This window comes from Chiloscyllium plagiosum, unplaced genomic scaffold (genome assembly GCF_037043375.1).
Source record: "Chiloscyllium plagiosum isolate Xiang-an unplaced genomic scaffold, Cpla_swu_hap1 HiC_scaffold_17, whole genome shotgun sequence".
Classification (NCBI taxonomy): domain Eukaryota; kingdom Metazoa; phylum Chordata; class Chondrichthyes; order Orectolobiformes; family Hemiscylliidae; genus Chiloscyllium; species Chiloscyllium plagiosum.
The window spans coordinates 61,732,442-61,748,434 of NW_028270155.1; the positions used below are offsets into that span (position 1 = coordinate 61,732,442).

Below are 15,993 nucleotides of genomic sequence, written 5' to 3' on the forward strand. Positions count from 1 at the left end.
GGGCAGTACTGAGGGGGGCTGCATTGATAGGATTTCCACATACACTCACCGTATCTGCATTAGGGAACTGGAGACCTGGGAAAGTTTCAACTTCTGTATCTCGAATGTGGAATATTACATTCTCTGTTTCAATAACTTGTCTGTCCTCTTCACAATCTCCAATCAGTAATTTGTTTTCCAAACCTGAGATGATCGAAGCTCTGCATAAGATTGGTAAAGGAAGAATGTTACTGCCTCGACAGTAATGGAGGGCTGGAGTTCAGCAGCAGTGGGCTCAGGATAACTTGCTGCATCAGGACAAATAGTTTCACACAGGGCATTGGCCTGAGGCCCACACTGCACTCTAGCTGCCCGTCTGGGTGAAGGAGGTGAAGGAGAGAGGCCTGAAGCCCTTGGGGAGGCTATACAGCCGACTCATGAGGTCTTTGTCTTCAGTGTAAATACAGCACTTCCACATGGTGCAACCAGACCTGTTTGCTCATTTGGTACGGGTCTAAATGTGAGGCTACATTCCTGATTACAATATTTCACACATTTTCTTCCTGTTACCATCCTGGGATCTGCCCAGTGCCTTGGGCAGTTTGCTTTCGGCCAAAGCGTGTCCTGGTTCCACACAATGCCATCCAGACAATGCTCATTGATTATGTTCTCTGCATAACATGCAGCACTCGCATGAAATAAGACAGAATGATGCCAATCAGTTGGCCTGGAGATATCTGGTAGGGTCAGACCAGTTTGTGCAGAGGCACTGAGTGACTTTATCAGACCCATGAGGTTTAATCAGTCATTAGTCACAACAAAAACTGAGTAATTGATGGAAGATATCATTCTGAGACCCAGAGTAGGGAAAGATAGCTCCCAGGAAGCTCAGTTATTCAACAAGATAGTAGATTTTTGTAAATGGCAATGGGGGAATGCTGAGGGAAGGGAGGATCAGAAGCTTCAGGAAATGCAGGATGGTGCTGAACAAGTAGGAAGACACTGCACACTCGCTGCACTTGGTAGGATTACAGAGAGTGGTGTTCATCACCAATGTGATTCAGGAAAGTGACTAAATTACCTTCATCTATACGTGTATTGATCTGGGAGTCAGTTAGCTCGGTTGGCTGGATGGTTGATTTGTTTTGCAGAGTAATGTCATTACCATGGGTTCAATCCCCTTACTGACTCTCCTTCTCAAACACCCCATCCCCTCACCTGAAGTGTGGTGACTTTCAGGTTCAATCACCTCCAGTAATCTCTCTCAATGAGAGAGTAGGTCAGTGATCTTCTAAGATTATGACAACTTTACCTCTTCTATAAATCTACAACTATAATTTTTAAAATGTTTCAGGATTTAAGTGTTTTACATGATTGAGATATGAGATCTGGCTGTCTGAGTAATTCCATAGAAGTACACGATCACAGTAGGTTTATTCATGATTAATTATAAAACAGAGAGACAGAGAAAGATATCCAGGGTATTGAAGCAGAAGACTTTGCAACAAAGAAAGATGGTAAGGAGGGTTATAGTCACAGAATAAGGGGTCAGCCAGTTAGGACTGCAGAAAGGAGGAAGGTCATGGTGAGAAATCTCTTCATGGTTTTTAAGAAAAGACAAAAGCCACATTGCACTGAATTAGGATTACAGTCACTGAATGCATCATCACTTGTACACCCTAGCCTTGAAATAGCCTTGAAAGTGTGTGAATGGGTGCCAATTTCTATCCCATGAACAAAGGTCTTCAACCCCAGGGCATCAATGTGGAGTTCAACAGTTTCCTCATTTCCCCTTCCCCCGCCTTACCCTAGTTCCAAACTTCCAGCTCAGCACTGTCCCCTTGACTTGTCCGGACTTGTCCTACCTGCCTATCTCCTTTTCCACCCATCCACTCCACCCTCTCCTCCCTGACCTATCACATTCATCCCCTCCCCCACTCACCCATTGTACTCTATGCTACTTTCTCCCCACCCCCACCCTCCTCTAGCTTATCTCTCCACGCTTCAGGCTCACTGCCTTTATTCCTGATGAAGGGCTTTTGCCTGAAACGTCGATTTCGCTGCTCCTTGGATGCTGCCTGAACTGCTGTGCTCTTCCAGCACCACTAATCCAGGATCTGGTTTCCAGCATCTGCAGTCATTATTTTTACCTCAACAAACAATCCAACAGGTAAACTCAAGAGGCTGGTGACACACCATGAGGTGGAGGCAGTGACAAACAATCGAGGAGGGCTCTCGGAACAGTTGGCTCGCTTCCCACAACTGAGAAGGGGATCGCGGAGGTCCCTGTGCTCAACAGGAGAATGAGCTTCTAACAGAGGTCAGTCGTGAGAAGGGACCCAGGAGGACTCTGGGAGAAGACAGCTCGCTCACTCCAACTGAGAAGGGGATTGTGGAGGACCCAGTATCGAAGAACAGTCTCAAAGAACAGTCGTACCAAAGAGTGGTCACTCCAGAATGTGATGGCCAGGCAGTAGGAGTGTAGAGATGGCAGGTGAGTGAGTGACTGAAAGGAATTGAGACAGCAGATCCAGGAAACTCAGGATTCCATGGCGCTGTCTAACGGGTCTGAAGTTTTAGATCCCTATTTCGTGAGCAATGTGACTGAATTGGGGATGGATGACTCGAAGGAAAACCACAATACCATGGTGCGTGAAGGTACTCTGGGAAAAGAGAGAGGGGCTGAGAGGCAGATTAGGGAGACGGTAGCAGTTGGTGACTCAATAACTCGAGCAATAGACAGACAGTCTGGTGTGCAGATGAGATGGTGAGTCCCGTATGCTCTGCTGCTTTCTGGGTGCACAGATTTGGGATGTAATGTAACGGCTGGATAAACTTCTGGGAGGGAGGGTGAAAAACCAATGGCTGTTCACGTGGGAGCCAATGACACAGGGAGGGATAGCAAGGAGGTCTTGTAGGATCAGCTTCAGGAGGTAGGGAGTAGGTTGAAACACAGCACCTCCAGGGCAGGAATCTCAGGAATATTCCCTGTGCCATGAGCCTCACCATTTAGGCAAAGACAGATCAGGGAGGTAAATGTGTGGCTTGAGGCCTTGTGCAGGAGGGAGGGGTTTAGATTTTATTACGAGTGGTATCACTTTTGGGAAATAGGAGATGGGCTTCACCAAAACAGAAATGGAAATAATCTCCTGGCTGAGGGAGTAAACAGTCCCGGGGGGTGGGTTTAAACTTGTAAGGCAGGGATGGGGGTTAACTAATGGACCTAGTTTTGGAGGTACCAGAGAGGGCTAAACAGAGAAGATGGAGAATAGGGAAAAGGAAGTGAGGGAAGGATTGAGTGTTGATGGTGAACAAAGACATGGTCACCTTCCATTGGCCAAGGAAGAAATAAGGGCAGGATAAATTGTATGTATGTAAATGTACGGAGTATAGTGAACAAAACTGGGGACAGGAAACAGAGATTTGTCTCATGGGATATGATGTAGCAGCAGTGAGGGAATCGATATGGTTAGAGGTGAGAAACTGGAAGGGAGTGGTGACCTTGTTAGATATTTTTTATGAAACAAAGGGGAGGAAGTAGAAGAGAGCATTTTTTGGCAGATCGTGGAAACCTTCATGACAAATCAGGTTGTGATTGTCGGTGATTGCAATTACCCGAGGGTAGACTGGGACAAATATAGTATGTGTGTGTAGGAGAACAGTGTGGAACAGTACATTTCCAGTCCTACAGAGAGGGAGCAGTATTGGATCTGGTCCAAGGAAATGAGGCAGGCCAAATGGAGAATGCCAGAGTAGGGGAGCATTTGGGAAATAGCGATCATAGTATTAATCATGTTCAATATTATGTTGGCAAACAATAAAAATCAGTCAAGGATTAAGATCTCAGACTGGGAAAGGACAGATTTTAGGAGTCTAAAAGATGAACTGGAGCACATTGGAATTTCTCTTTGCTGGATGAAATAATGGAAAATGGGAGACTTTCAAAAAAGAGATAGTTATGTGCAAGCTAGACACACCCAATGCTGCCTGACCTGCTGTGCTTTTCCAGTACCACTCTAATCTTGACTCTAATCTCCAGCATCTGTAGTACCCACTTCCACCTACATGTAGTGAAACAGAATAGGGATGTGTGCAAAGTATAATAAGCATTCTATGGAAGCAACACAGAAATGTGCAAGTTTAACATCTTACATCAAGAAAGATTTCTCCATTTGATACCAATTTTACCTGAGCTTGCTGATGGTAAAAGAAGCAATATAAATCCTAATTTCTGCCCCCCCTATTTATCACTCTGGCCAAGGATTTTCATGGATAACACTAGCATGAGGCTAGAGCAGAATATCCTGTTCTCACTGGTGTTTTAGATATTTTTTTTAAGATTACATTACAGTGTGGAACAGGCCCTTCGGCCCAACAAGTCCACACCGATCCGCCGAAGCGCAACCCACCCATACCCCTACATTTACCCCATACCTAACACTACGGGCAATTTAGCGTGGCCAATTCACCTGACCTGCACATCTTTGGACTGTGGGAGGAAACCAGAGCACCCGGAGGAAACCCACGCAGACATGGGGAGAATGTGCAAACTCCACACAGTCAGTCGCCTGAGGCGGGAATTGAACACCATGCTCATCGTCAAGGCCCTTAAGTGACCAATAATGGATCACAAGATGGCCTCATCACAACACCGCTGCTGGAATTAACGCAGCTACAAGTGGGCATGGTGCTATGTGGCATGCTGGACTGATCAAACTGTGTGGGCTGCTTGTCATCTCTGGGGAGAGCGGGTATTGGCGTCCTTCAATCAAAGGCAATCAGTAACTAATCGAGGGATAGCACATCAGGAAGGGATGGGCTGATGAGTGTTGCCCCTGCATTTGTTTCCTACCCTCCTGGCCCCTTTTTCCCTGCAACTTCCCACAGCACTATCCCTGCTACATTACTGACCTGTGGCGTGGCTCCTCCAGGAGCCTGGGATTTGGGGGAATGGGGGGATCCTTCTGACATCATCCATGACCACCTCAGTGGCATTGCTGAGCACATCAACTGCCAGCCCCTGAAAGCTGCCAGCAGCTCTCACTGTATGGCACTGCTACCCCCAGGGTAATGATTCCAAGGAAGGCTCTGTCAATAGCCGTGCCACTGCCTGATTGGCATGTGGTTTGGCTGGTATTTGTCCTAAAGAAACACAATGGGTCTCTTGCTGACTCTCTCTAGTCATCAGGTGAGACCTCTGATATTTCAACAAGACTGCCTCGGGTACCTCCTTCAGACTGGGATACGAGCACAGAGTAGGTTCAAACAGAGGGAACGGCCCGAAAAGCACCAAGTATTATTGAACATACAGTCTAGTTAAAACCCATAGTACTGGGATGATATCTAAATGAACTGTGTTGTGAGGCTGACATTGCCCTCTGGGAGAATGATTATTTACATGTCCGGAGTGTGGCTGGTACATCTCTGGATGAATTTGTTCACTATTCCAACTGCAGCCGTGCAGTGTTCACTTTCATCAAGCTGGCACCGCAAATGTTCACAAGTCTCAGTCGGCCCTGAGTGGAGAAGGAGAGGATTAAATAATCAGGTCAATACAAATCAGCTCCAGCCCTTCGAAATACCAACAGGAAAACACCCACAGTACGGTCTCGGGGTAAACCCGATTTGTTTTATTCTGGGAGTGGAATTCCTTTCTCAGCTCTTTAATTAACTGGTTAGTGAGTTTGAGAGAAATTTCCAGATTTGACTCAAATCAATCAGTGAAATCTTCAATTAAATTGTAAGCAGCGAAGTTTCAAACTGCTGCATCAGTTTGTTATAAATAATTTAAACGGTAATCTCTTACAATGATTCAAACTTCTCAAATATTCTATACAACTGAAATAATCATGTACTGGATCCACAGCAAATCCACAATCTGACAGAGGGATCATTTGGATCAGTTTATATTAGAGCCTTACGATCATAGGGGAAAAAATGGAGCATAATGAAATGGACAGACTGTAATCTCTCCAATCCAAAATGTTCAGGATCAAGGTATCTCTGAATACTGGAATTTTCTGGATTAAAGAATAACATTAGAAAACAAAATTGGAGAACATCAAACTTAAAATGTTCACCTGCAGCATAAAACACTGATCAAACATTACAAGGCAGTAAAAATATTGCATTACTTATCCACCATTTCCACTCTCAAGCTACTGGACTAAAATGGCGCTGAAAGTTACTCAACTCCACTCAAAACATTTCTCGATAACTCATGTTCTAAACTGTAGATTTCTGGACTGGAGAGGCTGAGGTTTATGTCAGATTTTATATCTCATTTACACAATCCAGACAGTTTGGGGTCGAATTGTCTCTTTATTCACTGATGGGTCCCTATCTTCATTCAGTGAACAGTGATTCAGTTTTTAGAATTCTTTTTCCTGTGGGTTTGTTTGTGAAATGAAGCTGATTAAGGATTTTGATAAACCTATCAGAATTAGTTGAAATAATCTGCAGCATCCAAAATTCCACCTAACAGCTCAATCCAGCATCGTATGTTGGTCATGTACACGATTGTAGATCATGTGCTCAAGTGGCTAGTGTCCCTGCCTCTGCCTTGAGCCAGTGATCTGGCCTCAGGTCTCACTCCAGAAACAAAAAACAAAATTGCTGGAAAAGCTCAACAGGTCTGAGCATCTATGCAGAGAAATCAGATTAAACGTTTCAGATCCAGTGACCCCTCTTCAGAATGAGTGTGTTTGTAACATGGCCAAACAAGTTTAGTAACCACTTGCAACCCCTCCCCACATATGGCAATGACAGATAGCATGAGCAAGAGAGATTCTGGTCAGCTATGGTGACAGAGCCAAAGGAATTAGATCGTTTACCATCATTCTCAATACTTCAACATGCGTCTAACAGTGTGTGTTGTCATAGCAACTCAGATCCCTGAGTAGCCATTATCTTGGATGGCTGGTATGGATCAGATTGGTGCACCCAGCACACAGATGTTCTCCATTCCAGCTGGGTGTGTTCAAGACCCGTCTCTCCACCCCACCCATGGTGGAGATTGAAGGGCTGTGGGTTGAATCTTGACTCAGGCATATCCTCCAAGATGGCAGCTGCAGGGTCAGCTCATTCACTTTTAGTTTAATTTTTTTACTTCTTTTCTCATTTTTATCGTTTTTTGTTTGTTGCTTAGTTTTTAGATGGTGTTTACTCACCTTCTGGAGTTCCGGAAAGAAAGGTAGCAGGATCGGGAGAGCATGGCAGTGTCTGTGAGCCCGGAGTGGTGGTGGCTGGAGGTCCGGTGTGTGGTGGTGACTGTGGGCCCGGAGTGGTGATGGCTGGAGGTCCGGTGTGTGGCGGTGTCTGTGGGCCCGGAGTGGTGATGGCTGGAGGTCCGGTGTGTGGTGGTGACTGTGGGCCCAGAGTGGTGGTGGCTGGAGGTCCGGTGTGTGGCAGTGTCTGTGGGCCCGGAGTGGTGGTGGCTGGAGGTCCGGTGTGTGGCGGTGTCTGTGGGCCCGGAGTGGTGATGGCTGGAGGTCCGGTGTGTGGCGGTGTCTGTGGGCCCGGAGTGGTGGTGGCTGGAGGTCCGGTGTGTGGCGGTGTCTGTGGGCCCGGAGTGGTGATGGCTGGAGGTCCGGTGTGTGGCGGTGTCTGTGAGCCCGGAGTGGTGATGGCTGGAGGTCCGGTGTGTGGCGGTGTCTGTGAGCCCGGAGTGGTGGTGGCTGGAGGTCCGGTGTGTGGCGGTGTCTGTGAGCCCGGAGTGGTGATGGCTGGAGGTCCGGTGTGTGGCAGTGTCTGTGAGCCCGGAGTGGTGATGGCTGGAGGTCCGGTGTGTGGCGGTGTCTGTGGGCCCGGAGTGGTGATGGCTGGAGGTCCGGTGTGTGCTGGTGTCTGTGGGCCCAGAATGATGATGGCTGGAGGTCCTGTGTGTGGCAGTGTCTGTGGGCCCGGAGTGGTGGTGGCTGGAGGTCCGATGTGTGGCGGTGTCTGTGGGCCCGGAGTGGTGATGGCTGGAGGTCCTGTGTGTGGCAGTGTCTGTGGGCCCGGAGTGGTGATGGATGGAGGTCCAGTGTGTGGCAGTGTCTGTGGGCCCGGAGTGGTGATGGATGGAGGTCCAGTGTGTGGCAGTGTCTGTGAGCCCGGAGTGGTGATGGCTGGAGGTCCGGTGTGTGGCGGTGTCTGTGGGCCCAGAGTGGTGATGGCTGGAGGTCCGGTGTGTGGCAGTGTCTGTGGGCCCGGAGTGGTGGTGGCTGGAGGTCCGGTGTGTGACGGTGTCTGTGAGCCCGGAGTGGTGGTGGCTGGAGGTCCGGTGTGTGGCGGTGTCTGTGAGCCCGGAGTGGTGGTGGCTGGAGGTCCGGTGTGTGACGGTGTCTGTGGGCCCGGAGTGGTGGTGGCTGGAGGTCCGGTGTGTGGCGGTGTCTGTGGGCCCGGAGTGGTGGTGGCTGGAGGTCCGGTGTGTGGCGGTGTCTGTGAGCCCGGAGTGGTGGTGGCTGGAGGTCCGGTGTGTGACGGTGTCTGTGGGCCCGGAGTGGTGGTGGCTGGAGGTCCGGTGTGTGGCGGTGTCTGTGGGCCCGGAGTGGTGATGGCTGGAGGTCCAGTGTGTGGCGGTGTCTGTGGGCCCGGAGTGGTGGTGGCTGGAGGTCCTGTGTGTGGCGGTGTCTGTGAGCCCGGAGTGGTGATGGCTGGAGGTCCGGTGTGTGGCGGTGTCTGTGGGCCTGGAGTGGTGATGGCTGGAGGTCCGGTGTGTGCCAGTGTCTGTGGGCCCGGAGTGGTGATGGCTGGAGGTCCTGTGTGTGGCGGTGTCTGTGAGCCCGGAGTGGTGGTGGCTGGAGGTCCGGTGTGTGCCAGTGTCTGTGGGCCCGGAGTGGTGATGGCTGGAGGTCCGGTGTGTGGCGGTGTCTGTGGGCCTGGAGTGGTGATGGCTGGAGGTCCGGTGTGTGGCGGTGTCTGTGGGCCCGGAGTGGTGATGGCTGGAGGTCCGGTGTGTGGCGGTGTCTGTGGGCCCGGAGTGGTGATGGCTGGAGGTCCGGTGTGTGGCGGTGTCTGTGGGCCCGGAGTGGTGATGGCTGGAGGTACGGTGTGTGCCAGTGTCTGTGGGCCCGGAGTGGTGATGGCTGGAGGTCCGGTGTGTGGCGGTGTCTGTGGGCCCGGAGTGGTGGTGGCTGGAGGTCCGGTGTGTGGCGGTGTCTGTGGGCCCGGAGTGGTGATGGCTGGAGGTACGGTGTGTGCCAGTGTCTGTGGGCCCGGAGTGGTGATGGCTGGAGGTCCGGTGTGTGGCGGTGTCTGTGAACCTGAAAACAACATGGTTACAGCGAGTTTGACATTTTGGTGAGAGGGGTTTCCCAGCATCTGCAGCATCAAGAGCAAGAAGTGCGTAGCTTCCCAGAGAACGGGTGAAAGCTGAGGAGGCCGAGCCCTTGCAGGGAGGGCACTGAAGAAACATTGTTGAGCTTTTATTTTTATGTCTTTATTTTTCTACTTATACTAAGAGCAACTGTAAGGTTTATCTTTTACCTTTCTTTCTCTATGTTACTACTTTGTACCTAAGTTCCCTCAAACTTAAGATTACATCATGTGTGGCGACATTGTACATTTTTCACTGTTCTCCTGTACTTGAGTACACATGACAATAAGGTTTAAATCTAAATCTATGAACTGAAGAAAGCCATTGCAAATCTTTGCCACCTGCTACAAGCAGCCATGCTGTCCCAATAAAGCAACACCAAGCAGCAAAGCGAATTACAGTACTTACCTTTTCTGGAACAGGATCATTTCACGACCCCATTGTTCATGTTGCACACATCAGACAGCTCACTGATCATTGCTGCATTATAAAGTGACTGATGCACTAATTGGGTGCATGGCACCAGCTTCACCAACAGGGCAGGGAGAGTGGTTCCTTCTACATTTCTGGCCCTCCCAGGCTGTAAGGAGTCACCGATTAGTCCGATATTTACATTGAGGGCCGGAACTGTATTTGATTAATCCAGTCATGGGATTCAGTTCCATTAGTAAGGATTGGTTTGTGATCACTGGCAACAGAATATTTATGTAAAAGTCTGTCTTCCTGACAATATCCATAATCTGTGAATTCTTTAAATGATTCATTGGTGGAAAGATGTACTTCCCATAGTTGTGTGGTAAGTAACCAATGAGGAAACCTTTTACTATACTCCAGGTTGGTTACGATGAGATCCTCACCAAAGCAGACACTCTTGATGAGCAGTTGGATTTGAATTGTCAAACAGCTGAGACCTTGCTGCTGGATTATTAATCCACGAGGGAGTTGAGGTTTACAGTGATTGGGCGGGAAAGTGAAGATTAGGCCAAGGTCGGATCTGCCATAATCTTTTTTTTAAGTTTAAAGTACTCATATGTAATGGGATTTTTGCCAATATTTCCTTCAATGGACATACAATTGAGCTGAGTTTAAATTTCTGATGGAACTGTCTCACAGAGGTCCAACTGCCGCAGACCTCAATGTGTGATAGCAAAGGGCGTCTATCACACAACAGTCATGTACAGTACCCTGAAATATCACAGAACGGGTCCTTAATGGCAACCTCATTGCTTAAGAAAATTGTAAGTTGTTGATGTAAACTGATTTAACTTGAGATGTACATTATCCAGATCAGAATAATATATTTATAAAAACATTTAATTACCTGCTGAAGAGGATGTGCTGATGCTTGATTCCTAAAGTGGAAATTTACAGCATCAGATAAGTTTTCAATCAAATAAATGTTTATAAATAACAGAATGGAGATACTGAGTAATAATTGGACCTTAACAGGGGTGTTTCACAGGCTCTGCCTGTCACTGGGGTAGTGACATTGACATGATTGGAAAGGTAAAAATGATAAAAAGGCAAAAATGTCCTGGAAAGAAATATGATAAAAATATTGAAACAGATCATCTGAAAGTAAAAATTCATACCATGAATATTTTATAGAGGTTTTTATTTCCAATTTGTTGTCAGTCATTCTAGTAAGTGCTCAGTGAAATAAGCAAGGTTTATCTATTTTTAGTGCATAAATTAATTAGAAATAGAGATAAGAAAATACCCATTGCCCTGATATTTCAGGTGACACTGTTTTACAACAGAGTGTCACACCGTCTCTCAAACAATAAAAAGCCCAACAATCTGCCAAGGATAAACACAAAAGGAAGTATTTAACATGTCCAGCAGCATCTATGGAAAAGGAAATGAAAGAGTTAACATTTTCAAATGTTTGACCTTCCTACAGAACTCAGAAAATGATAAGTGTAATTAGTTTTGAGCAACTGAAAGGGGGTCAGGGAACATTCCAGAATGTCTGTGTACTCGATCAGGACCCAAGTACCACTGGGTCTTGGATAAATGTTGAAATACTTCAATGGTGACTAAAACATGATCATTGTTATCATGGAGAATCAGTCTGCAGACTCCAAATGTGAGAATTCCCAAGTCTTAGCCCTTCAGTGGGTGCTATTGTGTAACTGCTCTAACTACCCCGGATTGGAGGGTAATCACACATTAACAGGAGTAGAACTGGGGGCTAACCAGGGGCTCAGGCTGAGATCAAGGTTTGGACAGCTGGAAAAAAATCCAAACATTTAAAATTGAAGCTTTAATACAGCTCTCACTGGGGCCCTATTCAGCCTTCCCAGTCTGGTGGAGGTTCCAGATGTACCTGCTAAACATTGCGGCCTAGCAGGCAGGGACACATATAAACAGATAGACATGGAGCAGGCCATACAGGCCTTTGGGCCTGTTCCACAATTTAATAAGATCATAAGGAGTAGAAGTAGACCATTCAGTCCATCAAAGGTTCTGCAATTCAATCAGTTCATGGCTGATTAGATTACTTAGTGTGGAAAGAGGCCTTTCGGCCCAACAAGGCCACACCGACCCTCTGAAGAGCAATCCCTTCACCTAACACTACGGGCAATTTAGCTTGGCCAATTCACCTAACCTGCACATTTTTGGACTGTGGGAGGAAACCAGAGTACCCACACAGACACGGGGAGAATGTGCAAACTCCACACAGACAGTTGCCTGAGGCGGGAATTGAACCCGGGTCTCTGGCGCTGTGAGGCAGGAGTGCTAACCACTGTGCCACCGTGCCACTGTATTGATCTGATCATTCTCACTTAATTCTGTCACTGATTAAAAATCTGTCTACCTCAGTTTTGAATATACTTTATGGTCCAGTCTCCACAGCCCTTTGCTGTAAAGAGTTCCACAGAACCAGTGCCCTCTGAGAAAAGATATTCTTCATCATTTCTGTCTCAAATGGGTGATCCCTTCCTCTGAGATTATGTCCCCTACCTGTAAACTCTCCCACAAAGAGAAATAACTCTCAGCATCTAGGGAGTGTCAAATCCTCAAAGAACCTTAAATGTTTCAAGAAAGTCATCTCTCTCATTTTGTGAGACTTCAACGAGTACAGGCCAAACCTACTCAACCTCTCATCATAAGGATATCCCTCCATACAGAATCACAGAATTCTTATAGTGCAGAGGAAGCCATTCCACTGGCTCCAGCACTGATCCCTGTGACATTCTGTGAGTTAGAGGCTGGCATCCTGACAAATGTTCTCCTAATCTCAACTCTCCAACATCTTTTAGGAGTGGTCTTATTCTCCACAACCACCTGATGAAGGAGCAGCACTTCAAAATCTCGTGATCCCAAGTAAACCTGTTGGATGATAACCTGGTGTTGTGTGATGTTTAACTTGGTCCACATTTTGAATGAGTGTGTAAGGCAGGCAGTTTTCCAATCCTCTGGGAATTTTCCAGAATCTAACGATTCTTTGAAGGTTACCGCTACCACATCCAGTATCTCTGTAGCTACCTCCTTTAATATCCTAGGAAGCAGCCAATCAGGTCCTGGGAACCTTTATCCCTATTAGTTTCCTTAATACTTTGTCTCTGCTGATTTATTTCCTCCCCAGCCTCAATGTTTCGCCTCTTGATTATTTTAGAATGTTATTACTGGTTTACACTGTAAATGTAAAAAACTGTGACTCAAATCCATTTTTCACTCCCATTAATAACCTTTCACCTCTTGCTTTAACAAGAATTTAGCAAATTCTGACATCAAAATATTCAAGGCCTCTGCTTATACCACCTTTTCAAGAAGACTCTCTGAGAAAAATATACTTTGCTTCCTCTACATTTCTCAAGCCCCGAGTCGTACACAATGACCCCTCATTGTAGTTTCTTCAAGATGAGGAAACATCCTTTCGACATCCACCAAGTCAAAGCCGTTTAGAATCTTATATATTTCAACCATGTCATCTCATACTCTGTTCAACTCTAATGGATACAAACCTAGTCTGTCCAACCTTTCCTCATAAATCAACCTTTCTATTCCAGGTATTAGTCTGGTAAACCTTCCCTGAACTGCTTCCCATTTATTTCCATCTTTCCTTAAATAAGGTGAGCAATATTCCACAGAGTATTCCAGATGTGGTCTCACCTCCTCACTTCTGCATTCCATTTCCCTCTCATTAAATTATACCATTCTATTAGCTTTCCTACTAATTTGCTGCACCCACACACTGACCTTTAATGATTCCTGTATTAGGACACACATATCCCTCTGCACCCGAGAGCACTGCAATCTCTCACCATTTAGATCATAAGCTTTTTTATTCTTTTGTCAAAATGGACAATTTCATGTTTTGCTTCATTATATTCCATTTGCCAGATCTTCCCCACTCACTTAACTTATCTACAGAGGAACCTCAATTATCTGGCATTCGATTATCCAAATTTCAGATTATCCAAACAAGATCACAAGGTCCCGATGCATGGCTCATCTATGTTATCCGGCATTCGGTTCACCGAACGGAATGCTCCCCGCCCGTGGCCTTCGGATAATTGAAGTAACTCTGTATATCTTTTGGGAAACATACCTTCTGTCCTTTTGTCCAAGTCATTTATGTCAATTGTATACAGTAGAGTCCCAGTACTAATCCTACAGCACACCACTCATTATATCCTTCCCAGGTCTAACAGGCCCATTTATGATTAATCTCTGCTTCATTTTACACAGCCATTTTAGACGGCACTTGCTGTTTTTATTACAGTCTGAGCTCTCTCTAATTGGCAACGTTAACGACCCCCTGGTTAAACCTAACTTTTGTAATGACCAATGGAGAAGTGGCCCTGCAATGGAATCAGTGCACACCTCCAACATTGGCCGGAACAAATACTTGGATGCTCGTATCTGGCATCGAACCATAGACGGTGCTGGGAATGGCGGCTTTCTACACTTTTCGCTGTACTCATATGATCACACATGACACTGACATGGAATCCTAGATGTGGGGAAGTTGGTTTCCTTTGTGGGAGAGTCTCGGAGCAGAGGGTATAATTTCAGAGGAAGTGTTTGCACATTGAAGAGCGAGATGAGGAGGCATTCCTTCTCTCAGAGGGTGGTGTATCTCTGAGACTTTACCATACAGGGCTGTTGAGGCTGGGCCATTAAGGATATCCAAGGCTGAGATAGACAGATATTTAACCAGTAAGGGCCTCGAGGGTTCCAGGGAAAAGGCAGGAAAGTTTGTGCAGAGGATTATCAAATCAGCCAGGATCTCACTGAATGGTGGAGCAGACTCAATGAGCTAAATGACCGATTTCTGCACCGATATCTGATGGTTTTATGGAAATGGCTAATTTTGAGGGAGATAGAGGGAAGTGTAGAGCTGGAAATAGATGAGGTAGCACTGGGAAAGAATTAGTTGGAACACAGGAGACCAGAACTAGAATTCCAAAGGGAAGGGGAGAAAAGAAAAAAGGAGAATAGGGAGGGGACAATAAAAGGGAATTTCAGTCCTAAAAGTTTGAACTAAGACGGAACAATTCCCCGGAACTCAGTGAAGATATTGATGGGGAAAGATCTGCCTCCAGCTCAGGGCCAAGTCCGGTGATATTTAAATTTTCCCAACAATCCACAAATTTGAAGAAAGGGACATGGAGGCATTTTCCTTTCCTTTGAAACATTGCAGAACAAAACGATTGTCCCACAGAAGGCTGGACCCTTCTCATGCAGAGCAGGCTGACTGGTGAAACCCCTGTGGGTTTTGAAATGCTTTCTGAAGAAGTTTCTGTCGATTGTGAAACAGCCAAGATCACTCACCTCAGTGCTGTTGGGTTTGTCCCTGAAGGGGACAGGCAGAGCTTTCCAAACCTCCAGAAACTGCCACAGCAGAGACACAGAGACTATTGGGTGTGGGCACTTATCTACTGGGTAACAGGTGGAAAACTAAAACAATTCCCTGCTGTTATATTCCAAACCCAATGAATACGGCCCAGTGTTCCACTGGCCTTCTTAATGACCTGCTTTCTGTGTTTCATGCACATGTCCCTCCAATTCCTTTCGTGTTGCAGCTTTCTGCAGTTATTCTCCATTTAAATAATAGTTAGAACATAGAACAAAGAAAAGTACAGCACAGAACAGGCCCTTTGGCCCATGATATTGTGCCGAGATTTAATTCTAATATAACATATAGTAACAACCTACGCATCCCTCAACTTACTGCTATCCATGTGCATGTCCAGCAGTCGCTTAAATGTCCCCACTGACTCTGCTTCCACCACCACAGCTGGTAACACGTTCCATGCATTCACAACACTGTGTGTAAAAAACCTACCTCTCCTTTATACCTTCCTCCTAATATCTTCAAACTATGACTTCTCGTACCAGTCAATCCTGCCCTGGGGAAAAGTGTCTGGCTACTGACTCTTATCTATTCCCCTCATTATTTTGTACACCTCGATCAGGTCTCCTCTCTTCCTCCAGAGAGAAAACTCCGAGCGTATTCAACCTTTCTTCACAAGGCGAGCCCTCCAGTCCAGGCAGCATCCTGGTAAACCTTCTTTGCACCTTCTCCAAAGTCTCTGTAGCTTTGCTATGGTAGGGTGACCAGAACTGGACACAATATTCCAAGTGTGGTCTCACCAGGGACTTGTAGAGATGCAGCAAAACCTCGCGGCTCTTAAACTCGATCCCCGTTAATGAAAGCCAAAACACCACATGCTTTCTTAACAACCCTATCCACTTGGGTGGCA

The 15,993-nt window shown here is 46.6% G+C and overlaps 1 protein-coding gene across 1 annotated transcript in view; it reads right to left on the bottom strand.

Annotated features, from left to right (window-relative positions):
• LOC122558519 (uncharacterized) overlaps positions 1-15,993 on the bottom strand; it is a 141,488-nt gene that overhangs the window by 36,020 nt on the left and 89,475 nt on the right. Inside the window, exons 9-11 of the mRNA XM_087996007.1 lie at positions 10,599-10,629; positions 5,378-5,495; positions 50-200 (exon numbers count right to left, since the gene is read on the bottom strand). Of these exons, the coding sequence (XP_087852133.1) occupies positions 50-200; positions 5,378-5,495; positions 10,599-10,629 (300 nt within the window). The remainder of the gene's footprint in view (positions 1-49; positions 201-5,377; positions 5,496-10,598; positions 10,630-15,993) is intronic.